Source organism: Xiphophorus hellerii, chromosome 4 (assembly GCF_003331165.1).
Source record: "Xiphophorus hellerii strain 12219 chromosome 4, Xiphophorus_hellerii-4.1, whole genome shotgun sequence".
NCBI lineage: Eukaryota > Metazoa > Chordata > Actinopteri > Cyprinodontiformes > Poeciliidae > Xiphophorus > Xiphophorus hellerii.
In genome coordinates this window covers 16,538,967-16,566,663 of record NC_045675.1, presented here as the reverse complement: position 1 = coordinate 16,566,663, position 27,697 = coordinate 16,538,967, and the positions used below count along the sequence as shown (strand labels likewise).

General features: G+C 37.8%; 1 protein-coding gene across 1 annotated transcript; it reads right to left on the bottom strand.

Annotated features, from left to right (window-relative positions):
• Positions 1-481: 481 nt before the first annotated feature.
• Positions 482-26,694, bottom strand: mtmr10 (myotubularin related protein 10). The gene is made up of 16 exons (XM_032560709.1): positions 26,081-26,694; positions 24,481-24,538; positions 21,014-21,153; positions 20,586-20,658; positions 19,910-20,052; positions 16,651-16,744; positions 16,415-16,562; positions 15,724-15,811; positions 15,473-15,561; positions 15,037-15,167; positions 14,832-14,901; positions 14,496-14,566; positions 14,214-14,386; positions 13,951-14,121; positions 4,827-5,009; positions 482-3,213 (listed from the first exon to the last, which is right to left on the bottom strand). The coding sequence occupies exons 1-16, from the start codon at positions 26,135-26,137 to the stop codon at positions 2,608-2,610; spliced, it is 2,295 nt and encodes a 764-aa protein (XP_032416600.1). The 5' UTR covers positions 26,138-26,694; the 3' UTR covers positions 482-2,607.
• Positions 26,695-27,697: the final 1,003 nt, after the last annotated feature.

Sequence of the window (27,697 nt, the reverse complement as noted above, 5' to 3'; positions counted from 1 at the left end):
TTGCTTCTGGATTTCAATTGGGTCTATTTAAACTGAAGCAAGCACAAATCTAAATTTATGGCAAGTCAGCTGCTGATTTAATTTCTTTGCAAACCTAACTACTACATAAAGTTTGATTAGTGATATTTGTATCTGACATATACTCGTGTTTTTCCCTGATACGATATAGGCCAGGATATTTTTACCGACTAAATCTGATAAGTTTAGTTATAATGCAGCAGACAGAAGTCATATGTGGGGTACCCCAAGGTTCAATCCTAGGACCCCTCTTATTTAATATAATTGAAACAATCAATGAAGAATCAAACAGTGGCACTTGACTAAATGTAATGTTTCAATTGTTCCCTGTGTGTTTTATGACTTTCTATTTGTGCTTTTATGATAGAAAGCACTTTTAAATGCCTTGTTGCTGAAATGTTCTGTACAAATAAAATTTTATTTGATTTTATAAGAGCTCAATAAAATAAAAACAAGACCACCATTCCATTTGAAAACTAGTATAATTATTTGCTGCTGGTATACATAATTGAGCTACATTGTTTCGTTAGCAAAAACAGCTTCAGTGCAAACCCCCTGAACTCTAGTACATTTACAGCTCTGCAAAGTCACAAGTATTAGAAACAAAATTAGCTCAACAGAGTAAGAATATAGTTACAAAGAACAGTCAGTCTTCCTCATAAAAGGCACAAAGGGTGTGCAGAAGTAACTGTGTCCCTCTTTGAGAACATTTGCATAAGTGAATAAATCCATCTGCTGATCATCGGTCTGAAACAATGTGTTGCTTCATCATACGATTACAGCAGAGTGCAACAATGTAAATTAGTGGAAAAACTGCATATAAATACATCTCCTTAAAATATAAAGACTAAATCAAGAATAAAGAGTTATTTAGTACCATTAATCAGAATGAACACAAACATTTCAAATATACAGTATTTATAATATTTGCCAAAATTATATTCAACAGTTGCCTTATAATACTCCATTCTATATTCTGGGGGAGGAAAAAGTGCAATAATTGCATTTGGGAGAGCAGGTTTGCACTTATATAAAACATTATAGGAAACACCTGAACTAGTTATTGCTGAAGAATGAAGAGATTGCTGTATGTCGTCAGTTAATCTAGTTATGCAGTATTAATGCACTTTTGGAAGAAAATAAAAAGGTGGCAAGTGGTTTGAAATAAATACCATTTCCTTTGACATTTTAGACAGTGCTGGTTTCTCATTATAAAGACTAAACTATGTCTACAGGCGAGTCTCCAAAGTGTTGTTGATCCACAGCTAATAAAGAGAAATAATGTTAAGAGTATACAGTCTAAAGCAAGAAGGAAATCACAGAATGTGAGTTTTATCATTTGTGAGAATAGAACGGACTTTCGTTTCTGGTTTTCAATTGTTTTACAGATAATGATCAAAGCATGTTCAGGAATATATTTTCTGTTGAACTAAACAAGCATTTAATTCTTTTAGACTTTTGCTGTAGTTGCACAATGAATTTCGTGTGCTGGGAATGTCAAATTCTGGAGGAACTTTGCATTTTTATTAAGATATGTTAGCTCAGATCATGTCAATGAGACGCCTTGAAAATGCCATCGTCAATGGCTCTGCGACTTTACCCAGTTTATTAAACCAGAAACTGATCTGACTCAAAAAATTTGTCCCTTTTCTATCATTTGTTCACTCGTTCAGCTGCCCTCACCGGGTTTCCTCTCAGTGCCTTTACCAGAAGGCATCTAAAGAGAAAAACAAAACAGCTTAGTAAACCCCCCTGCAAAGCAGAAGAGGAAATATCTACCACAAATTTTCGTTCCCACAACGTACACAAACAACGTCTGAACATGTTCAAAGTCAGGCCCTGATCCCACACCATTGGTTGCAAAAGATCTATTAAAAATCATTACAGCAAATCGCTTCAAGATCCAATTACATTTAAATAGTTTCTGTTTTAACCACTGGGCTGATTTATTGTCAACTGTGACAGATTTTCTATGCCTTTAATAAAGTAAAACAGGCAGGAACATTAGAATCTATGACCATAGAATTGCATCACTGCTGCTGCATTAAAAATGAGTATTCCCTCACTTCACACATCTGTTTTCCTATTAAGAAAAGCACAGTTACAATTCTACTTTAAGATGTTTAAGCCTTAAAAATCCACAGCAAATTATATGGAAGGCCTGGAGGAGGAACTTTAAATTCTGTGGTAAAGGTATATTATGAAATAAAATCTCAAAATTTTAGTCAGAGTTATGGTATAGAAGGATATGAGAAAGTACATTTATATTTGCTGGACTAAAAGGCTCAAGAAAAACCTATGCATATTATACAAATGCTTGTTTTTTCCACAGACTTTGCAGAAAAAGTACTGGCCAATAAGAAGGATGCATCTAAAAGGATCCTAATTTATTCCTCTAAGAGTCAATGACTTAATTCCCAAACAAATAACCTCAGCTTTAAAGCAGCATCAATGGTGCAAATTCTAGTAAATGTAGGTCTGTAAATTTAGAAACAGTCAAGGGTTATTTTTAACTCGTCAGCAGCACACGTATGGACAGTTTAGTAAAAGGTCATGGAAAGTAATGTGATCCGTTGTTACAAAAATCCGTTAGAAAGTGTCGTTAGCGAGAGTCTCTGTAGACAGCCAGGTCTTCGCTCCGTTCAAAAATTTGCTAATCGGAGTCCCTGGAACGCCTCGCCGGCACAGGTTTCCCACAGGGTTGAAAGGAAAAGATGAGTTAAGGACGTTGGGTGAAGTTGGGGGGTCATCTGGAGAACTGGCCTTGAAATACATCCTCCGTTGGGCAGAAGGGGGTCCGCCTGGGCTCGGGACGGGGGTGCTGTGTGGACTGGGACCTTTGTACTGCCTGAGCTTGTTCTGCAGCGTCTCAATTTCATCAACCAGTTGGGAAACCTTGTGGTAGACGGTGGCGGGGCCTCCGTGTGGGATGCAGGCTTCAGGAACCCAGCGAAGGAAGAACAACTTCCAGAGAACCACGTGTGAGGGCAGGACGTAGGGGATCAGGACTCCCTGCTGGTCTGCAGGGCGAGAAAACCAGTCCCTGAAGAATCGCTCTGATGGGCTTTCGTCTTTCACTGGGGAGAATTCGGCCTTCAGCCCCAGAGAGCCCCGCCGCGGCAGCGTCTCCTCCTCGCTCTTTACGCCGTTACGCTGTGATGTGCTTGATATTCGCATCGTAGAACTGAAAGCTTTCTGTTGGAGAAAGAACATGGGAATAGATTTAGGTCAAACGGTGGAAGATCCCAAGATTATTTAAAATTTCTTAGTCAAAAAAAGTTCTAATGCCACACAATAGAGGACTTGCTCTAACTTTAATTTAAGGTCCTTCATGTAAAACTGTCGCAGTAATTAATTTAGCTAGACAATAAATTGTCCCAGTAATTAAGACAAATGATAATATTGTGGTTTTGAGACCATTTTCAAGAATTACTGATAATGGTGCTCCAGTTGAGCAAATTTGTGTAAGAAACTTAACACTGGAACTTTAAGGCATTTACCAGCAAAAAAACAAAAAGCCACTTGCAAACAAAACTAAATAAAATTGATTAGCACATCTCCAAAAGCAAAATTGTCCTTAAGAATAAAAATTTTTAAGCTCATTTTAATCATGTAATTAATTGGTTATTACTTATTGCGACAGACTTAACCTCATGATAAACTGAATCAAATATAATGTCACTTTTTTTTAGCTGATTGGGTTAAATGAATAGAAAAGAATGACTGAATAAGTTTTAAAGTCACGGTATTGCACAGAACACAGAAAAACTCAAAGAAGTGCACACAATTTAGACAAAAGCAAAAATTATACCTATGAAAAATTCTAAATCTAAATTTCTTGAAGGAGAATTACAACAACAAAAAACATGGACAATGCAAAAGAAAAGTAAAATAATCTGTAGATAAAGTGGATAATTTTTACATCTTAGAAACTGTAAAGTTCATCCAGAACATCAGGACTGACTCTGTTGTTCTGTTTTCGCTGCTTCTGAGCCATTTGAACAGCTTAGATTCATCGGAGCATAACCAAAGGACAACTGGAAAGGCCTTGGCTTCAGGGCGGGGTTCGGTTATTACAGAATATCTTACCGATGTGAAAGCTTGTGGAGCAGCTCAAACAGGTTGCTTGATTAATTTGCAGCACTAGTTTTCTATCGGACTTTGTGTTGATGCGCAAGGAGGATCATATTCACTTAATCCAATTACCTCACCAGAAAGAGTTCACATATATATCAGATTAAATTAAAATATCTAAAGCTATGTTGGCATCAGCAGATTATAAAACTAGTGAATTAATGAAGCAAAAAAAGGCGTAGCACAGAACACACAGACATCACATGACATGCAAAGAAAGGGAATAAATAGCTCTGCGTTACAGCTGTCAACACACACACAGTTCACTTTCCCAAAACTCCACATTTTACCCTCCTGTGTCACATTTCAATAACGCTGACAGCTGACTCTTTATGTGTTGGAGACAGAGAAATCTATGAATCTCAGCCTTGGATCAACAAGATAAACAGAGCTTTCATCATGCATGAATAAGTGTTTTCTTCAGAGTCTCTGCAAAAATTAAATGAGGAAGAAATAAAAAGATCCTTCATGCACATTCAGATGATTTGCTAACAAGTGCAAGTAATTGTGAGCCTGTCCCTAACATGGAAGAAACTTGGGTGCATACATGGCTCTTTAACCATTTGTTTTGCTTACTCTCTGAATGTGCTTCACAAAAAGTCAATCTCAGTGCATTTACACCAACTCTTAATTGGTTTACCCAAAGGTTACACTAGCAGCAGCCCCCTGCTTACCTTTGTGCGTTGGAAGGTTTTCACCTCACCGTTCTGAACACAGGCAGCCCCTTTCCCAACATACATGGGGTTATTAAAGAGGGTTTGATCTTTGGTGGAGAACTGCTGTGACCACTTCCACACAGGAGGGAAGAACGCTGTATGGTTTTCTCCTGGAGAGATGGCTTTGCTCTTCGCAAAGTCCTGCAAAGGAAACAAAGCATTACCATGTGTGTTGTACACAATATGAACTAAAATAATTAACCCTCACATGCATAGGGGTCACTGCAGTGGACAGCCATCTAAAAGCCACTTTCTTGTGTTTCTTGTGGATTTTTATGTTATAAATGCACACAGATCACTGAAATGGACACTAGAGCATCATACAATACACTATCAACTACTGGCCATCCAATGCAAGTTAAAGAAAATTTTTGATAAATCCAATATGACAGACAGACAAAAAAGCAACTCAGGAATATCCAGTCCCTCCTTCCACTGTAGACGACTCTTGCAGGTTAAAAAAACATATTGTGGCATCAAGTAACCCCTAAATACCAATACTACTGATGTACACTGCCTGGCCAAAAACAAAGTCGCCACCTGGATTTAACTAAGCAAATAGGTACAAGCCTCCAAGTTCTTCAAAATAAAACAACAGTTTCTCTCAGAAAAAAACCCCAGCTAGACCCAAACAGGAAGTGCAGCATGTCACAAAACACACGAATAAGAAATATGCCGTTTTTCAAAATAAAAGCATACGTTGACTACTAAGTGTCACTATTGGACCAAGGAAAAAGCAGGAAAATACAGTAAAATACAGTATCCCGTTTCCTAATGTCAATTTGGTAGCATAACTTATTTTATCACTCAATTTTAAACAGTTGTAGTAACCTAGGCTAGCTACGCTGACAACATGCTAACCAATGTCAAAACAACAAGTTCATGGGGGGTAACTATGGCAACCAGTGACAGTTTAAAAGCCCTCTGACTCTTTCTGCAGTCACATTGCGCGCGCATCCGCCGTGTTAATAAAAAATCCATCAGACAAGCTCACTCTGAATATCGAAGGAAACTGTGACATCACAATGTGACATCACAATATAACTCCAAAGGCAGAATTCTGACATCAGCAGCGATTATATAAGCTCCTCACATCGATCTACTTTCATCACAGCCGTTTAGCAGCCGTTGTTGATACATTTCTCGTGAGAATTTATTTAGCAGTTCGCAGTAAGATTTTCAGCTTTGCTTGGTGCACATTTCTTTGGAGATTGACATCAAGTTTAACGTGAAATCTTTACTGAGTTTATAGAGAAGTGATTTTAGCTTAGTACCTGAAACAAGCAAAGGTTATAATGGAGTCCAACCAGCCTAGAGTCGAAGAGGTTGCATCCAACAACATTGTCGAGAGGGAATTACAGCCACCCAAGCCACCCAAGCGTAAGAAGAAGAAGGTGTCATTTGCAGTCTGGTTGGAGCAGTACGCACCTGAGGAGCTAAAGACTTCTGCTGAAAATATCAAACAGCAGGACGCGTCAGTGGTGATCGAAAATGAATCCATCGCCAAAGCACAGGAGACAGTAGATCAAAAAGGGGACAGACCGACACCAGAGAGTGAGTCCAATGAGAAGAACCAGGTACCATTTAAAACCTGGTCGGAGGAACACGTCCCCATTGACCAGGCGATTTCTGTAGGAAATATTGAAAAGCAGAACAATTCACTGGTCAGTGAAGAAGAGTCCACCACTGGCGTGCAGGAGACAATAGATATAGCAGAGAAGGAACAGCCCCCTAAGTCTAAGGAACAGCCACCAAGGACAAGGCGCAACAGGAAGAAAATGATACCATTTCATATCTGGTTGGAGAAACATGCCCCTGCTGATCTAAAGATTTCAGCTGAAAGTACTGGAATGGAAGATGTTACTCTGGATACCAAACAGGAATCCGTACTGCAGGAGATTCCAGAGAAGGAACAGCCCTCTAGGTCTGGTGCTGAAAATGTTATAAAGCAGGACACTTCTCTGCCTAAAGAAGAAGGTGATCGGGAAGATTCCTTAAAGAAGGAGATTTGCGAAGAGGAACCTGTGATTTCTACAACACAGCTGGTCGGCGAAAAGAAATCCATCTCCAAATCACAGGAGACAGTGGATCAAAAAGGGGACAGACCGACACCAGAGAGTGAGTCCAATGAGAAGAACCAGGTACCATTTAAAACCTGGTCGGAGGAACACGTCCCCTTTGACCAGGCGATTTCTGCAGGAAATATTGAAAAGCAGAACAATTCACTGGTCAGTGAAGAAGAGTCCACCACTGGCGTGCAGGAGACAATAGATATAGCAGAGAAGGAACAGCCCTCTAAGTCTAAGGAACAGCCACCAAGGACAAGGCGCAACAGGAAGAAAATGATACCATTTCATATCTGGTTGGAGAAACATGCCCCTGCTGATCTAAAGATTTCAGCTGAAAGTACTGGAATGGAAGATGTTACTCTGGATACCAAACAGGAATCCGTACTGCAGGAGATTCCAGAGAAGGAACAGCCCTCTAGGTCTGGCGCTGAAAATGTTATAAAGCAGGACACTTCTCTGCCTAAAGAAGAAGGTGATCAGGAAGATTCCTTAAAGAAGGAGATTTGCGAAGAGGAACCTGTGATTTCTACAACACAGCTGGTCGGCGAAAAGAAATCCATCTCCAAATCACAGGAGACAGTGGATCAAAAAGGGGACAGACCGACACCAGAGAGTGAGTCCAATGAGAAGAACCAGGTACCATTTAAAACCTGGTCGGAGGAACACGTCCCCTTTGACCAGGCGATTTCTGCAGGAAATATTGAAAAGCAGAACAATTCACTGGTCAGTGAAGAAGAGTCCACCACTGGCGTGCAGGAGACAATAGATATAGCAGAGAAGGAACAGCCCTCTAAGTCTAAGGAACAGCCACCAAGGACAAGGCGCAACAGGAAGAAAATGATACCATTTCATATCTGGTTGGAGAAACATGCCCCTGCTGATCTAAAGATTTCAGCTGAAAGTACTGGAATGGAAGATGTTACTCTGGATACCAAACAGGAATCCGTACTGCAGGAGATTCCAGAGAAGGAACAGCCCTCTAAGTCTGGCGCTGAAAATGTTATAAAGCAGGACACTTCTCTGCCTAAAGAAGAAGGTGATCAGGAAGATTCCTTAAAGAAGGAGATTTGCGAAGAGGAACCTGTGATTTCTACAACACAGCTGGTCGGCGAAAAGAAATCCATCTCCAAATCCCAGAAGGAAGTGGATCAAAAAGAGGAAAAACAAACATTGAAGATGAAGCGCATCAAGAAGACGCCACTGTTATGGAAATCTTTCCCAGAGTCAGATGCTTGCATAGACCTTGCATTTTTTACTGAAAACAATGACATCAATAATGGTCCTCTGCCGGAAAAACAAAATGATCAGGCAACTTTGCCCAGCACCGGAAATAAGACATTTTGGAAGATGCTCCCCAAGTCCGAACCTCGCATAGATGTAAGTTTTTTTGCTGAGTATATTGAAAAACAAAATGTTTCAATGCCAGCACCGGAGCATGATGAAGCAGCTTCCTTGAAAAAGGAAAGTTATTCCAAGAAGACAGTGATTTCTACAACACAGATAGCCACCAAAAAGGAATCCATCTTCAAACCGCAGGAGACGCTCAATCAAAAAGGGGAGAAATATCCATCTACGGTTAAGCCCAAGGACAACATCCAAACAGAGAATTTAACTGAGGTTCTTAATAATCTAACAGCAGAAAATGTTCAACTAGAGTGTTTACCTGAAATTCAGAATTTGCCCCACTCTTCTGAAAACACAAGTCAGGCAAAGTGTAAGTGTCTTGTCAAATCTAAGGAGTCTGAATTGGAAAATATCGAAGTACAGAAATATTTAATGAAACAGCTTGAGGAGATGTTCGATATAAATCAGAAACTAAATGCTAAACTTAAACAGCAGAAAGATCTGATGAGGAAAAGACTCTCAGAAAGAAAACAAAGCAACAATTCAATGGTTTCTGTTCAAACTCAGACAGATTACCAAGACAGCCCAAAGCAGAAACCAGTCAGTTATCAATCTGCTTCAATACAAACGGAGATGGATGTACAAGAAAACAGCTATCAATTAAAACCAGTCCGTCACACGATTTCAACGCAAACTGAGATGGATGTGTTGGAAACCAGATGTCAATTCAAACCAGATTATCAAACAATTTCAACACAAACTGAGCTCTTTTTATTGCTAAGAAAACAGCCCTCTGAAACACAACTGAATGGGAATCAGGATCGGCAGACCAAGCTATTCAAAAGATCTACAGGTAAGAACAGGAGAGAGTCGGCAATGAAAGCTGCCTCTGAACAGGAGGCCCTCGGTAATGAAAAGGTTTCTGGAGCAAACAGTGAAAAACAAGACATTTCAGTACCAGAAGTAATTGGGGATCAGACAGCTACCAGCAAAAATGATATTCACGCAAATGAAATTGGGAAACCACAGGAGGCGATCAAAGAAGAGACGGTCTCTAAAATGCAACAAAATGGGGATCATCAAGATGAGAAAAAGCCATCAAAGAAATCTAACCGTAAGAACAAGAGAAAGTCAACAATGAGAGCAGCCTCTGAGCTGGAGACCCTCAATAATGATAAAGTATCTGGAGAAAACAATGAACAACTAGAAGTTTCTATACCAGAAACAGTTGAGGATCAGACAGGCACCATTAAAAACGAGATTCATACAAAAGAAACAGTGATCGCTAAAGTACAGCAGATCACTGAAAAAGAAATGGTCTCTGAGACCCAACAAAATGGGAACCAGCAAGAAGAGAAAAAGCCATCAAAGAAATCTAACCATAAGAACAAGAGAAAGTCAGCAATGAGAGCAGCCTCTGATTTGAGAGCTATCAGTAATGAAAACATTTCTGGAGAAAAAAGTGAACAAGAAGTTTCGATACCAGAAATAGTTGGGGATCAGACAGCTACCATCGTAATAGAGATTCATAGAAATGAAACAGTGACTGGTAAACCACAGCAGATCACTGAAGAAGAATCAGTCTCCACAGCACCAAAAAACCTTGACCAGCAAGATGAGAAAAAGCCATCAAAGAAATTTAACCGTAAGAACAAGAGAAAGGCAGCAATAAAAGCAGCCTCTGAGCCGGAGACCCTCAACACTGATAAAGTATCTGGAGAAAGCAGTGAACAACTAGAAGTTTCTATACCAGGAACGGTTGGGGATCGGAAAGCTATAATCAAAAATGAGATTCATATGATTGAAACAGTCATTGGTAAACTTGAGCAGGCGATCAAAGAAGCAACAGTCTCTGAGACCCAACAAAATGGGGACCATCATGATGAGAAAAAGCCAATAAAGAAATCTAAACATAAGAACAAGAGAAAGGCTGCAGTGAGAGCTGCCTCTGAGCTGGAGACCCTCAATAAAGAAAACATTTCTGGAAAAAACATTGAAGAAGAAGTTTCTATAGCAGAAACTATTGGGGATCAGACAGCTGCCATCATAAATTACATTGATATGATTGAAACAGTTATCTCTAGACCCCAGCAAATCTCAGAAGAGCTAATCATCTCCAAAACACAACAAAATGGGGATAATGAAGTGAAGAAAAGGTCATCAAAGAAATCAAAACGTAAGAACAAGAGAAAGTTAGCAATGAAAGCTGATTCTGAATTGAAAGCTGTCAGTAATGAAAATATTTCTGGAGAAAACACAGAACAAGTTTCAATACAGGAAATAGTTGGGGATCAGACAGCTACCATCATAACTGAGATTTATAGGAATGAAACAGTCATTGGTAAACTGCAGCAGGCGACTGAAGACGAAACGGTCCCTGAAACACAACAAATTTTGGACCAGCCAGATGAGAAAAGGCCATTGACTAAATCTAAATGTAAGAAAAAGAGAAAGATGGCAATGAAACCTGAACTGGAAACCATTATAAACCCAACAGAGACAGTCCAAAACATTAAGACACCAAAAATTGATTTTGAAATAATACCAGAGATCCCCCACACGGCTTTTGAGCAAATACAGACAAAACCTTGCAAAGTTTCAGAAGATGTAACGGGTAAGGTTCCCATAGTTTCCACAGAAGGGGAGAGTGGTCTAATGAAAAAACAGAGAACATCCAATCCACAGATAAAGGTTACAGTAAAAGAAGATGTAATCCAAACAACATCTCAGGAATTAGACACTCAAGCAGTAGAAGAGTCAGCTGAGCAGAATGATATTGCTGAACAAGAAGAGAGCCCCATGAAAAAGATTTCACTGTGGAAGCGTCTCAAAAAGGCTTTATCTCCAACATCTCTGCGCAAGTTCAAAGACAGATGTAAAGTCCATCCAGCGTAGACATCACTTTATGTCTCTAGTATATTAGATTTAAAAGGGAGGTGGGGCCATGTGTGGGTTGGGTGATTGGCGGTAATTGGAAAAAGAGCTACTGTTGTTGTTAATTGGACATTTTAATATTAAAAAGCCAGGACTACACGGTGGGAAACGTCTCCCCGTGTAGGTGTGGGTTCACTCCGGGTGCTCCGGCTTCCCCCACGTTCAACAACATCAGTACTCATGTTCATCCAGTGTAAGATTTTTATTTCTAATTCTAAACAGAAAATAAGACAACCACATTTATTAATTAAAGGGAGATTTGGGGAAAAAAAATGTAAACAACGTGCAACAGAAAGAGCCTATTGGAAGTCTAAACCTATACAAATTGGGAAAAATTTTAAAAACTATTTATCTTTCTGGGCAAGATATAAATATCTAAATCTAAATTTATCTATATAAATAGATAAAGATAGATAAGATAGATATCTATATCTAAATTTCTCTCTCTCTCTCTCTCTCTCTCTCTCTCTCTCTCTCTCTCTCTCTCTCTCTCTATATATATATATATATATCTGTCTCTCTGTCTATAAATATATATAAATCTATATATATCTACATATGATATTAATCTAAATATCTATAAATCTACCCCTCTCTATTTATAGAGAGATATGTAGATATATAGATGTAGATATGTAGACATGTATATAGATGTCTATATCTATCGATCGATCGATAGATATGTAGATATATGTATATTATATATATAGATATATAGATAAATATATGTCTATGTATAGAGAGTAGAGAAATATGTCTCTCTATACATACAGTACAGACCAAAGGTTTGGACACACTTTCTCATTGAATTCAATGAGAAAGTGTGTCCAAACTTTTGGTCTGTACTGTATATAAATCTCTCATATATGTATACATATATAGTATAGATATATATCTATATAGATCTCTCTCTATATGTAAATAAATATAGATATCAATGTACATGTCTACATATCTACATCTATATACACTGCCTGGCCAAAAAAAAGTTGCCACCTGGATTTAACTAAGCAAATAGGTACAAGCCTCCTATTGGATAAGTACTGCATAGGCGATTATCTTTCAGCTGGCAACAAGTTATTTAACCCCAGCTGATGCAATGAGTAACTTCTCATTTCTTAAACAACCATGGCAAAAGACACATCCTGTGGTCGTGGAAAAGACGTTAGTCTGTTTAAGAAGGGTCAAATCATTGGCATGCATCAAGCAGAGAAAACATCTGAGGAGATTGCAGAAACTACTAGAATTGGGTTAAGAACTGTCCAACGCATCATTAAAAACTGGAAGGATGGTGGGGAACCATCGTCTTCCAGGAAGAAATGTGGTCGGAAAAAAATCCTGAATGATCGTGATCGGCGATTACTTAAACGTTTGGTCAAATCAAATCGAAGAAAAACAACAGTAGAACTCAGGAGTATGTTTAATTGTGAACGCAAAAGCATTTCCACACGCACAATGCGAAGGGAACTCAAGGGGTTGGGATTGAACAGCTGTGTAGCCGTAAGAAAACCTCTAATCAGTAAGGCTAACCAGAAAAAAAGGCTTCAGTTTGCTAGGGAGCATAAAGATTGGACTCTGGAGGAATGGAAGAGGGTCATGTGGTCTGATGAGTCCAGATTTACCCTCTTCCAGAGTGATGGGCGCATCAGGGTAAGAAGAGAGGCAGGTGAAGTGATGCACCCATCATGCCTAGTGCCTACTGTACAAGCCTGTGGGGGCAGTGCTATGATCTGGGGTTGCTGCAGTTGGTCAGGTCTAGGTTCAGCAACATTGTGTGCCCAAAGAATGAGGTCAGCTGACTACCTGAATATACTGAATGACCAGGTTATTCCATCAATGGATTTTGTCTTCCCAAATGGAACGGGCATATTCCAAGATGACAATGCCAGGATTCATCGGGCTCACATTGTGAAAGAGTAGTTCAAGGAGCATGAGACATCTTTTTCACACATGGATTGGCCACCACAGAGTCCAGACCTTAACCCCATTGAGAATCTTTGGGATGTGCTGGAGAAGGCTTTGCGCAGTGGTCAGACTCTCCCATCATCAACACAAGATCTTGGTGAAAGATTAATGCAACACTGGATGGAAATAAATCTTGTGACACTGCAGAAGCTTATTGAAACAATGCCACAGCGAATGCGGGCTGTAATCAAAGCTAAAGGCGGTCCAACAAAATATTAAAGAGTGTGACCATTGTTTGGTGGTGACTTTTTTTTTGGCCAGGTAGTGTACTCTCCAAATAAAAACTTTGTATTTTGAGAAAATTACAACTCATCACCTGGAAAAAATTTTTTTTTTACTATTTTTTTTCCCTACCTTCTTTATACCTTAAGAAAATCAAAAACCCTTTTGAAAAAACATCCTGACAAAGGATCATAAATTATACATGAAAAGGTTAAATTAAACTAAGGTACAGAGATAATATCTGACCTTCATTATGTGGGCTTACTTTGATGGACACAAGCTAATCATTATAGTATTCAACTTCTTGTGTATCACTGTATCATTTGGATAAATAAACACGTCTTAAGGCTGGTTAGTTTTGAAAAAGGATTCAAAACATATACGGAAATAACATTTTAGATTGAATGTAATTTAACATAAATACATTCTCATTTCCATTATATTTCACATTTAAAATACTTATTGAAACAGCATTACTGTTGCATGCCGATGCCTGTGAATGCATCCATGAAAGCCAACAAACGTTCAGTAAATGTAAAATTTCTCACCTGTAAGAGCTGAGTACACTGTTTAGAAGAATTGAAGAGGAAAGTACTGAAGAGAGGGATCCACATGCTGTCACTCAGGACAGTCAGGTAGGCCTCTGTGAACTCAAATGCTGCCGGGTACTGATTGGTCAGCTGCCACACGCAGTCCAGGAACAAGGTGAACAATGGAGACTGTGACCAAGAGAAGGGAAATAAACCAGTGAGAAGAACCAAGAATATCTGAACATGTTCATGACTGCAGCATTTTAAATTGAAAGGTGTACCTCCTTATTGTCATTCTTCTTCAGATGGTTGCATCTGTCCAGGAAGCGATGGCCGGCCATCACCCACTCCTTCTGCACCAAACTCTGAAATCCATTCAGGCTGCGATAGTGAGGATCCAACATGAGCTGCACCAAGGAGGACACCACGCAGTTCAGGTCTCTGTCTTCTTCCTCTGCACAAGAATAAAAACAAAACAATAATTAAAACATATTCAAAGGCAACTCATTACTCGCATAAAATGTACAAAAATTGTGTATTCGCTACTGATGAATGAGAATTACCAAGAAGGACGACAGAGACATTCTTCCCATCCAAGTTGTAGACCGTCTCAGCTGAGACTTTTAAAAACATCCTGGCCCCGAGAAAAACAGAAACAGCAAAAATAAATACAAATACAAAAGAAAAAAACATTTCTAAATAAATGGTCTAGAAATATGAGCTTTAGACTTTTATATAAAATTCACATTCTTTTCTCTTTCACTTTTAACCACTAAGAAAGCTCAAAGGCAGCGTAATAAAGGTAGAATTAATTGTTTCTTACCATTAGCTATTTTTCTGTAAATAATTTCGTACAGATAAAAATCCCAGTTTGAAGTGACGTTGGCTTGTTTGCGTACCTGATATACTCCAGCCATCGTGAATTTTCAATGGATGAAAGCCATCTCTCCTCTGATTCCTCAAAAGGATCTGCACAAAGAAAACAAATCTCCAAACTCTGCACAATCTTCCACTGAACAGATATTTATTTCTGATTTATCATCATCATCAATGGGTTACGTAAGACTAATGTCAAGCTACTTATGTCGTCAGTAGACAGTTTACCTAAAGTGCAGATCTGTCTGGCTTTAACGAAGGCACTCTGGATCTCCTGGATGTTGGGAAGATTCCTGTCCAGATCTGTAAAGGTTACTTCTCGGCGCTGCGGATGGCTTTTAGTGATCGCCGTGAAGATCCTATACATAACAAGACGGACGATAAGTTAAATTGTCAGGATACAGTTCTAACACTAAATTGCACAACAATTTAGCACCTAGAGTGGTTTAACATCTCAGATAAACACAACCACTCTACATGACGAATGCCATTTTCCAGTTAATAACTATCAAGTCAAATGTCTTAAAAGTTTGGAAATAAGCATATGGTGGAGGTTAGACAAGAAATAAAAGATGTACTCTGGTATCTATAAAAATGCCTTTAGCGCTCATAAACACTAATATTGACCTTAACCAAGTAAAAGAAGCAGATAGATTTGTATTACTTCAGTTCAGTTTTCCTCTGAGCCAGGGGTTCTGTTTGACCCGCCATGCGGACAAGAGCACTCCCATTCCTGTGATTCCAGCACCACAGCTGCAAACAAGAAAAATAAGAAGAAAAAAAACGTATTATAAACTACATGAAATTTTGTATTAGCAGGAACTAATTTGAATTAAATGAACAGAATTAAACTTTACTAATAGTTTGAGCTTATAAAAGAGCGCATAATCAGTAAAGATATCAGATTTTACTTACAGGGACACGGCCATCATTAAACGATGATGATAATTGCTTTAGTTCCTGATCTGTCAAAGAAACTGGGACCACAATGTACTCTGGAAGACTGAAGGAGTTAAGAGAAAACTAAAGTAAAACATCTTCAGAAAACAAATGTTGTAGCAAAGACAATTTTACCAAACATTGTCAGGTGAAATCACTCAATCAGGTTTACTCATATATTGTCCACAATACAGAGAGCTTATAGGACAATCAATAATGAAGCAGGTCTGGATGAAAAGCTCTGCCAGGCAGAGACAACACATGAGTTTTATACCAAGGATGAGAAATTCAAAACAAGGGGCGCAATTTTCCACCACACAACAGGAACCTTTTACACTCTTTATCCTCTAAACAACCTTCTAGCATTTCAAATAGTGAGTTAAAAACGATTCAAAACTATTGTTTAAAGCTTAGTATTTTCAACATTGGTTATTTTCTGAGATAATGGAGGTGTGTACATCTCTCAGCTGTTTAATTTGGACTTTATATAAAATAAAAGGATCAATGTCAGCTGAATTAGTTCAATGTGACGCTTTCTAAACAACCTAGAAATGCAAGTTAAATTGATCTGTGGAAAGAACCTTAAAAAAAAATAGTCGCCCATCTTAAGTCATCTGCCAGATGGTTTGATATTTTATACATAACAAATAAAACATGATCTGAAAACCTTTCAGAGGTGGCATATTTCTCATTGATGGAGCAAACCCGCCACTCGGAAGCCCCAGTTCTCTTAATCTCTCGATCCCAGTCAGAGGGGCGGTCAAACATTGGCGTCTGTATTCCTCCATTTGGGTTGGAGCCATTGACAAGGTCCCCTGGAAATAAAAAAACAGGCATTTAGTTCTGTAAAAATAATGCAAACTTAAAAAAAGAATCTATCAGGTAATATTTGTTTATTGTTACCTTTAGATTGGTGATATCTTAGTCCTTGATATTCAAAGCCAAACAGCAGGTGAAGATCAGCTGGATGTGAATAATGGGCAATGGCAAGGCAAACCTATATTCAGAAAAGTTAAAAATACCTTAAGCGACTTAAAGCAGGACTGCACAGCAGTAGCACTATAGAACAATTTAATTATTGTTTTTAAAGACGACTTCAGCTCAGATCCAAAAGCCAGGCTCATTCTAACTACAAAGAACTCAGAGGAAAATGCTTTATTCATAGAAACAGAGCCATAAATAAACCCTAAAAAAGCAAAAGTCTGGGTGTAAGACACAGCTTTGGGTTCACAGGCCTGAGCAGAGCTTTGTTAGACTCCAGCAGAGCCATAGAAAGAGGTTCTACCGGAGTCTAACAAAGCCGTCTATTCAGTAGTAAAGTTGTGAATAACACGAGAGGACACAGAAAGACTGTGTGTGTGTGTGTGTGTGTGTAGGGGTGTGTGGGGGTGGGTGTGTGTGCGTGTGTGTGTGTGTGTGTCTATAGAGAAAAGGCAGCTCCCTGCTTTGTAATTTCCTATGGGAGGGAAAAAAAGGAGCTATGTCAAAGGGTTAAAAAAAAAGAACCGGGTCTCGTCTTAGGTCCATACTGTAATTACACAGACGGGGTGTCCATCAATAAACCCAAACAGTAAGAGAGGGCAGACATATTCTGTGTTAGTGCCCAACGCTAAAGGAAACATTTCGCTGTTTTATACTGTCGTAAAGCTACCGCTAACAACTGCATGTTTGGCAACAAGTGACGTTTAAATAGCAAGTTATGCCTCTCTGTTCAAAGCAGTAACCCCACAATTTGTCAGCCGTGGCGTAGATATATGCTGCTCCAATACCTGAGGTAAAATTACTCCCAGATGACAACAGACATGTAGCTATTTAAATAAATGTAAGGAAATGTACTGTATAATCCACTGGTTTTGTGAAGAAGCTCCCAAGTAAGAAGCTGGAGGCATTATACACTAAGTTCAAATGACCAAATTTTTCTGCAACTCAAACTTTCACTACAGCTCCATAGAAAAAAGATTTTTGTTTTTTTTTTCTTAACGTTTGAGTTCATTTGAATTTTTGTTTCTTAAATAAACTCTTCCCCCTCTTTAAAAAGTTATTTTGCAGATTTTTAGGATGGGAACTGCTGCATGTATTGCATCACAGCAGCCTGAATTCATCCCCAAAACTGAGAACTGATGTGGAGAAAACAAACATCTGTTTGGCGCTTCACTCTGTTGGAGATGAGGCTGGCTCGCACTGCCAGTTCCTCCAACTACCAGGATCAAATTCTACTTCCTTCACCCTGAGTGAGCATTGTTCTCAATGTCCCTTTGTTGTTTAGCTAATGAACACACATCCTGCAAAATCAGTCACTTCCACTCACATGGAATGTGACACAGCTGTAAGAACAGATTTGGGTGACGTTGTTGTAGTACACAGTGACACTGATGGTTACACTGATAGAGACTGACTGTGCATATGCAGAGTTCAAAAGCTGAAATCAGCTGAAAGGAGAATCTTTGTCAGCAGAACGAAAAAGACAAGAGGAACAAAAACTTAATTGAGAAAAAGATAATCATCATACACTGCAGGTAAAGGAAAAGCTACTTATTTTTTGACTAGTTTATTTTTGTTAATCTTAAACAAGAGTCAAATGTAAGACTTGAGTATTTAACAGATTATTTACACACACTAAACATCTTTCTACACATCCTAGACATTAATTCAGCCTAACTTGCCCTCTTTTCAGTCAGTTTTCATGATCTCTGCCTGCTTCTGTCTTAATAATGAAAGAAAGCCAGAGGTCTTAATAAGCCAAACTAAGACCTAAGATGATTGAACAACTTTTTACGTTGCTGATTCCAAATTAAATTAAGACCCATTGATGTATTAAAACATCATAAATCATAATTTACATAAAACAGTGAAAAAACAAAAAACAAACAAACAACTAAAGCAGTCCTCTGAGCTATCGGATGAAAATAATTTTAGACTTCTACCAGTCTTAATGATGTTTTAGTACAAAATCCAGATAACTAAAAGTTCAACGCTTATCTGTTCATGTATTTATACACATCTAGTCAATGGGGTTGCACAATAAAGAAGAAATTTACACTCATCATAAAATGACTAGACAATACTAAAATTGCAAATAAATATTAGATAATAAGGTCCATGCATTCAGCCTCTGCATGTCTGCGATGTATTTTGTCACATTTTTTGGAGGAAATCAAGATGTTTTGGTCAAGTCATTAAGAAACTACAAGTGATTTCCTTTCCAAAACAGTAGGTGTAGCCAGATGTAACTTTGTAAATAAAACCAAGCTGTTGAAATAAAAACAGAGCATTTTGCTTTAGTTCAGAAGCTGGATAAACTACTCACTAGCTGAAATCTATGTTTGAAATTAAGTCAAAGTAAGAAGACAGTAGAACTGTTATTGTTTCATGTATGTTATATCATCATTGCAACATTGAGCAACATTATCATAAATCATGTTTTAATTATATTACTCAGCTCTACAAGCCATCGTATCGTTTATCAAGACGTGTTCGTATTGCATAGAAAAATGCTTTTTGATGTGAAATGTGCACAAATGTACTAAATCAAATTTTTTTTTTGTAATCCTATTCACCTAAACCAGGAAAACTTTAATCTGATTTGACGTCAGACTGTAAGGGGAAAAAAAGAAAAGTATTTTTGAAGAGTATAAAAATATATGGTTTTAACTGTTTGTATAGAATTTTTGTCATCAAATTTTTTATTCTCTTTTAATGCAACAGAAAAGTGTTGCTTAAATGCATGGTTTTATTATGCGGTCCTGTGGTTTTGGTGTCCAGGTTACACCTCCTGTTAAATATTAAACCATCTTTAAAAACAGGAAGAAAAGTGACACCTTTCTCCTGTACATATGCAAGAAAGTTGCATACATACAACTTTCTTTTCTCGATGAAGATCTTTATCCTGAAAGTTTGTATTCTAGAGAAGAGAATAAGGAGCCAAACCCTGCTGATGATGTATTTATGTTTTAATGCACGAGTGGCATTTATATTACTTAAAAATGTTAGAACAAATATTACCTGTATTGGCTTCCATATGTTCTGATTGAAAAACAGATTTTTTGTATTTTAATAAAATTTCCTCTCCACTGACCAGTTTAGATGATTCAAATACATCTAGTCACCTAGTTGTAGAAGCAACCTTGTCACAGAGACTGAAGTAAAACTCAATTTCACTCACTTTTTTGGCACTCTCAGGCCCAGCCTCGTCGAAGCAGAATCGTATTACACGCAAGTCTTTGCAGTACAGAATAAGCTCCATTGGGTTGAACTTCAGCTTTTGGTTGGAACCCAACACTTTCTTCTTCCCCCTTGTATCATTAACTGAGAGAGAGAGAGAAGTATTCAACAGAACGAAGCACTATCAAGAGTATGAACATCAGTATGACTTGCAGGATGTTTTAAGGCATAAACAGAAAGTTTTCATGTATAAAGTCTTACAAATGTAGGGTCACTGGTTAAAAATGCTTGAATTTGTTCATTTTTTAAATCTGATGTCACGTGCTCATGTAAAACGGTTGAAAAACAAGCTGAGTAAATGAAAATCTGACTCACTGTAACTCAACAAACCGTTTTCTGGTCGTTTGCCTTTGCAGCGTCAGCAGACTGCATCAATGCCGTACATACAGAAACGTAAGCCAGGCTGCAGTGCAACTGAACACTGCATTCACCCTGACATCATATCAGATTGCTGACCAGGAAAAACAACAGTAAGCTAAGATGCCCACGCAGTAATGAAAAACAAGATGGACCCTTTTACTTCAATTTTTCACTCTCTAGTTGAGGAGGGTTTTTTGAAAGGTTATTTTAGATAATAAATAAGAAAACAGAACATGCATCTGTACTTTCTGTTGTACCTGTTACTACTTGATCAAGGCAGGTGAGGGAGATGTCTTGCTGTCCAAGTAGGAGGTGGGACAACTGGGATTTCTACAGTGAAAACAACAAAATTAAAATATGCACACACTTAAATACCGCTTGCTGTGTTGTTGAATTATGCTCAGGCTCCATTTTGTCTCAGGCCAACAATCTGTCGCATACATGGAAATGAAGTCAGCTCTCACTTCTTGTGCCATCACCAAAAAGGAAGTATTTCTTCCTCTTTTCTAAATGAGCTTGATGTATAAATAAGGTCGTGTTTACAAGGGCTAAAAATATACATCAGACATAAAAACTAAGTCAAGCTCAACATTCGACTGCAGCAGTCTTAAAAATGCTGCAAGACTTTTCATATATAAACAAAACTTAATGGCCGCAAAAAAAAAAAAAAAGTCTGAACAAATACCTGCTTAGGCGGAGGTTCTTGAGGAATAAAAGAAACCTTAAAGTTGGTGCATATCAACCTCCCCCAGAGGTCACTCTGGCTGCTGTCGGTGCTGACGATGCACTTCCTCACAAAATTCACCTCATTTACGATTATCTCTCCTGAGAAAAACATGACGAAAGACAAAAAAAACCACCAAAATTTAAATACAGTCTGAAGCTACGATTTAATCCAGCAAATTATGGAGCGTTCAAGAATAAACAAAAACAAGTACACGACAAAGACGAAGAAAGAAGAAGAAAATCTGTTTCGAGACAAAAAGTAGTCCATGCCATATATATAAAATAAATCATCAAGTAAAAGGAGGCATGACAAAGCAGACAAACAATTATTCCAATGTTTTACAAAAGCTAGAAGTAACTAACATCGCTACGTGTAGCAGTTGTCAGAGCTCTCATTATTAAGTTGTTTGATAAATCCAAGCAGCACATAAATTTATTTGTGAAATTCTTCAGCAAAGCATGAAAAGTCGGTATGTTACTCATGACAAACATTGACTTGCAGATGTCCAACGTGGAAATCTGAGGAGGATTATAAAAGCGTCCTGACAGGCTACCTGCCCTTTCTTCATTACAGCGTCATCACAGGTGAACCTTAAAAAACGAGGTGCAAAAAGTGACTTTTTAACTTCATCCATCCATGCTAAATTTCCATGCCAACATATTAGATTACATGTACAACTTACAACACTGTCGCTTCACATCATCATCATCATCTCAGGGATCACTCCACAGAAAATGACCTAAATATTTTACATTATTAACCAATCTCAAAACTTGATATTTGCTAAATAAAAAGGAGGAAAATTAATCTCCAGGAGTAAAAACATAAAAACTCCCAAAAAGCAAATGCTTCATTTTAACAGTGATATATGACCTGCCAAATATTCAGATATGCAGTTTTCAAAACAGAACAATTTTCGGTAAAATGTATCTAGAATGGAGAATTTGCTTTTATCGAACCTATTGCACTTCAGATATCTAGTAGACATGTTATGTGAAAATTAAGAACAGTTGCATCTCTTTAAGTTGATTTTATTACATTTCTTTAAGTTCTTTGCAAAAACTGACGTAGTGACATGAATTTCCTCAAAAGAAAATCTACATAAAACTATAGATTAAAGCAAAACTTTAGCCAATTGGCTTGTCATAGCTAACAATCTTTGTGATGCTGCCACCTCTGCTCTGTTTTCTGTCAAATCAAATCCCACACAAGTTACACATCTGCTTCTTAGATTAAGCACAGACTTCACTCTGACAAAGCAAATAAAAGTAGTTCACCCTGGATTATCTGATTTCAGTTTATGAAAACTACTGTGTGAACTTTCAACAGGTTTTCACAAGCTTCTGTATAAAAAGTTCATCACAAACAAGCTCAACTAGTGCAGCAGACTTTTACTCCCCTAGAACGTGACATTGCCTCAAATCTAAGAATGCAGGAAAATAGTATCTTCAATAACTTCACTATGCATTTTCTTCACGTGAGTAAAATGCAAACATGCAACCAAGAAAAAAAAGGTTGAGTCATAGATATATCTTTTATATATATCTTGAATATTGTGGTTAAAAAAAAAGAGTCACATATACCAAAAACAGAAGTCAAAGGTCAAATAACACACATGCAGCATCAAAAATATGTCCACATATGAGCCGGATGGTTTCCACCCTTCCCTGCTGAATCAGTCTTTTAACCGTTATGGGTCTTCGCACTATAAACCCCGTGTGCCTTTTCACATTTATTATAACACAAATCGTAAAAGAGCAACACGATCTACGTCCATCACATGACCAGTAAACACTTCGGGCTTGGGGAACTGGGTGGAGTCACTAACACCACTTCAAAGGAGCCAAACAAAAGCATGCAGTAAAAAAAAAAAAAAAAAATGAAGAAGCTGAGAATAAAACCTGTTGGCTTGTCTGCAAACTCGGGCGACACAAAAACAAAACCCATTTTGCGCAAATACCTTCAGAGTATCAGGCGAATAAAAACTAATGTGGTCTGACAACCGAATACATTGTTATATGCAAAATGTGACTAAAGAATATTTCAAAAATGTAAAGTACAAAATTACATCCAGTTAAAATCCCATCAGTTAGGCAAATGAAGCTGATTTTAATTTGATAAATGCCAAAATATTGAAAAAAAATATTTGACTGCTTTCTTTAAAGACAACACTCAGATGCACTATCCTTATAAACTATTTTTTGGGACGCAGATAATGATGTAATCGCTTTGTAACCTGTTTTCCATCATGCACTGGGAACGAGTCAGAATACACACCAGACAGGTTATGAGATCATTACAGGTCAACTCAGAGAGAACAGGACAAACAACCATACACAGAAAGAACCCAGCACTACAACCTCATATCCAAAAATTAACTAAATCGATCACTAAAAAAACTTTGAGTCTTAAGACAGTGCATCTGTTTTAACTGCAATTCATAAGCAGCAGATATTTTATGAAAAAGAAGATTCTTTATCTAGTGAAAACATTAGGTATGTTTAAGACAAGAAATCATTACGCTCAGCATTACGCTCCTGTTTAATAGTGTGACTCACTTTATTACAGTTAAAGGCCACCTAATCCTTTTTATGCCACTTCAAGTAAAAAGCTTTTGTGTAAACTGGAATAACTACTTTTGAGTTGTGCACATGGTAGCCACACCTCATGCCTTTAAAAACTTCTCTGCAGCAAGTTATGTGGTTTGTACTACTAATTAGGCCCTGCAGATTAAAGCTGCCAGTAAGAAAATGAGTCAAAATAATGAATTGGTTTAGAATATCAGATTTCATCTGTCAATTTTTGTCACAAGTATTGCTTTTCAGAGGGCAGCTAAGAGAAAAGAAAACTCATTTGTGCTGCTGATGCAAGTTTAAGGAAGTACGTTTGAGAAAGAGGATATTTATCACATACCATTGGATTAAGAGTGCTACATCAAAGAAGTGAAGACAGAAATGGGTATGTTAAAATTGACATAGCTGAAGATAAAAAAAAAAAAAAAAGAGTAAAAAAATAAAAAATCACTGGTGGGATTTTTCATAGAAGGAACCTACTGGCAAGGAAAATGTTTTGCAAGGTGTTTACAAGGTTGCTTGTTTTCACCTTGAAATGTATATTAGACAAAAGTTAATTGTTACCCAAACCAAGCACAAACGGCTTTTAAGATTAACCGTATCTGATCAGACCTCATGAATGAATATCCCGATTATTCATTATAAGTTATAACTTTTTACCACTAAATCAAAAACACCAAAAAAAAGCATGCATCATGCTTGCTGGTGAGCCTAAGCAAAGAGAAGTTGTAGACAGGACAGATAAAGACCATCTTTAATTAAGACATTGATACACTTCACTTCCTTGTTGAAAATCTAAACTGATTGGCTGAAATATGGTTCAGTTCTTCAAAACATAGAAGACAAACTAACCTGGGAGGAACTTGGGCTCCAACTTTACAGGTGGTTCAATATTGTTCTTCACGTCATTCTGTGGAAAATACAGAGAAGAACATCAGGGTTAGAAACATGATGAGTTGATACTTCTTTACTATGTCACATAGCATCACAATTAATGTCAAAATGTATTAAACATAAAAATGAAATTGAACTTGGTCCGGAAAGTTGAAATAATTTAGACGCACTTGGGTTCAGTTCAGCTCACAATACTTAAAGTGAGACTCATAACACACAACTACCATGGATTTATTACATTCAGCTACAGATGCTCTTTTTTCCTCACATTGTTCATGCAGCAGCATTTTAAATATCCAAAATTAATGAAAAAAATAAAGAGATGAGATTTTTTTCTATAAAATCCAGTAAGGGAGTTAAAATGTGCTTTTTAAACACAGAGACTTTATGGATGTTACTAGCTTTCTAAAATATGACAGTATGAAAAATGATCAAGAAAGTGAAACACGTGTCTTGTCCTTTCCCAGACAAACACTTTTTGTTTGGGCTGCTCCTCGGCGTCTGTAAACAAACCCTTTGACCAAGCTGTCTGAGGAAAAACATTGCACCAGTTTACAAAACAAGACTAATTACAGCCTTCATTCACTCAAGGGTTTCTGGAATACATACAATATAAAACGAACATAGCGACGTTTTTTTTCTTCTTCTCAAAACCGCGAAGGTTAGGAAATGAATATAAAATAGATTAATTTAGCAACCGAAGATCCACGACTGTCACCTGACATCAATAGTATTGGAACGATATGGATGTATTTATTTCTATCAACTGGGTAACAAATTAAAAGTTACCTATTTCTAGTGATATTTTTAAAATATTCTATGCCTAACTAAAATAAAAGTAATTTAAAACAAGAAGTAACTCTTCAATAAGCTCTTAAAAATAGAAATGCACCGCCTGGACTTTTCTTGACTGATATTGATTTCTGGTTTTCTTTGAGCCCTTATCCGCTATTATCTCCTAAAAACCATAAACATAAACAAAGAAGAATGTGCTTGCGCAGTTTTGAAATCATCATAAAAATAAAGGAATGCCAGGAATGGCCGCATTTCTCCATCAAAGCATAAAGTTTTATTAAGCACAAAACCTTCCCCAAAGTAATGGTCCATGCATTTATAATTGTTTTTGAATAATTTAATGAATGAGGAAGAAATTCTGTATTTTCAGCAAGAATTTGGATGGCGTGGTTTATTTTAATGAAATAAAAAATAAATGAATGGGAACCTGTCATCAACTTTTTGTTGAAAAAAAAAAAACATATTAGCAACTAACTGTGACTTCAACTTTGCTGAATGTCGACTTTTCACTTCTATAGAAAGTTTTCAAGCCCACGAACAAAATAAAGAAGTTTCCATTTTAAATGTACAAGTCAAAGCACAAAAACGGGAAGCTACTTTAGGGAAAGTAAGAAGTTACTTTCCAATACTGCAACCAACTGCAAACAGCAGGAGAGGTTCAGATTGAAGTAGTTTTAGATTTACTTAAATGACAATAATATTATGCATGCATGCAAAATGTACCCTTTCGCAATCTCTGATAAAATACTAAAAAAAAAAATACCTGCGCAGGAGGAAGATAACACTTGAAGGTTGCTTTCATGGGCTTGCCAGAAAACATTGTTTATTTCCGCAGTGTTACTGGTCTTCAAGCAGAAAATGAACAAGTGCTCTGGTCCTGCCAGCAATGGAAACAAATAAATCCAGGAAAGTTTCGCTCAGCCCCGTCGCTGACTTAATCCAAGCCGTCCGAGTGTGAAATATTCATCGAGCCTTTCCGGGTGAACGACGACACCCCTCCATGTCGATAAGCAGACAGTTTCTGGCTGGCTGGGAAAAAGTTGACAGAAGTTACCGTTCAGACGGCGGCGCTAGCTCGCATAGCTAAGCTAGCGCAAACTACTAAATGAAGTTTGTCAGTATCGCTTCCACGCAGATATATGACCGCTAGAATAGATTAATGCGACACTTAATGGCCTACATTTTCTTTACACCTGTTACTGCATAAGACCCCCGCCAGTTACTTCCTTAAAGTCCAACTATTCAGCCAACGCAGTACCTGACGCTGCGAAGGACTTGACGGCCATGTTTATAAAGAGCAGAGGTCCCGCCCTGCTTCCGGGCTCCAGCGCTGCTCTCCGCCGAGACTTTCCGATATCAACTTTCTGTCAGGTTAGCAGAGGACGGCGCTCACACGCTGCCTGAATTAAGAGCTAACTTTGTGTCAACGAGTACACGGTACAGTACATACCAGCCTGCGTGTCATTGTCGAGAGAAAACAGTGAATATTTGACTAGTTATGTAGTACACCACCCATGGACTACAAATCCCATCGGGCTCTGAGGGATTACCTTGGATGCTTGTGATCTTTTTTCCCTGTCTATCTTCCCATGGTCTTAACTTCTGTTTGGCATTTTCATTGATGTTCTGTGTGCCACAATAAATAAATAAAAGACTAAAAAAAGAAGTAATCATATTTTAAATGTGTTGCCTTTCCTGACAAACTAATATAACATTTTTAGACTCTTACAAGCACCTGTTAAATTGTGATTTCATAAGCTTTGCACAAGTTTAGTCGTCTCCCTTTCCTCACTGCAGGATTATGATGATGACACATTCAGCTTGGCAGTGAAGTAGTAGCTGCTTGCAAAAGGTTGGATTCGCTTTTGCTTTCAGAACTGATTTAATTCATTGGGAAAATACAATCAGTAAGGTGTTGGAAACTTTATCTGAAATGGAACTGAGAGCCATTATAGTGAAGTTATTCAAACCACAAGCAACTATGTAGCTCGGATGATCCTGTTTGAAATAGCCATCAGAATGTGGTGATACTCTGGTCATAAATGGTTTATGACTCTTAAATGACTGTGGCATTTAAATGATGCTCAACTGGTACTAGTCACTCAAAAAAGTGCCAAAAAATATTACCACTATCATCCTAAATTGGTGACACAGGTCAGAGTGGCTCTATGCTTTCATTTTATTTTTGTCTAATTCTGATCCTATTTAATGTTGCACCTGAAATCAAATATTACTATGATTTAGGACTGGAAATATTTTTTCCAATTAATTATTTTGCAGCTTTAAAGAGCCTGTGTGAAAAGCAGTCAGCATTTTTTATTATTTCCAGCTGTTGTGCATTCAGACAGGGCATTCTGAACATGCTTATTTCAGTATCGGT

What these genes read in the sequence shown, in the direction of transcription:
- mtmr10 (XM_032560709.1), bottom strand. Translation starts at nt 26,137, where the DNA reads ATGTTTTCTGGCAAGCCCATGAAAGCAACCTTCAAGTGTTATCTTCCT. An exon ending in CAGACAGATCTGCACTTTAG is followed by an intron (nt 14,902 to 15,036) that starts GTAAACTGTCTA and finishes TTCTTTGTGCAG; the next exon opens with ATCCTTTTGAGGAATCAGAG. An exon ending in AGTGTACTCAGCTCTTACAG is followed by an intron (nt 5,010 to 13,950) that starts GTGAGAAATTTT and finishes TTTCCTTTGCAG; the next exon opens with GACTTTGCGAAGAGCAAAGC.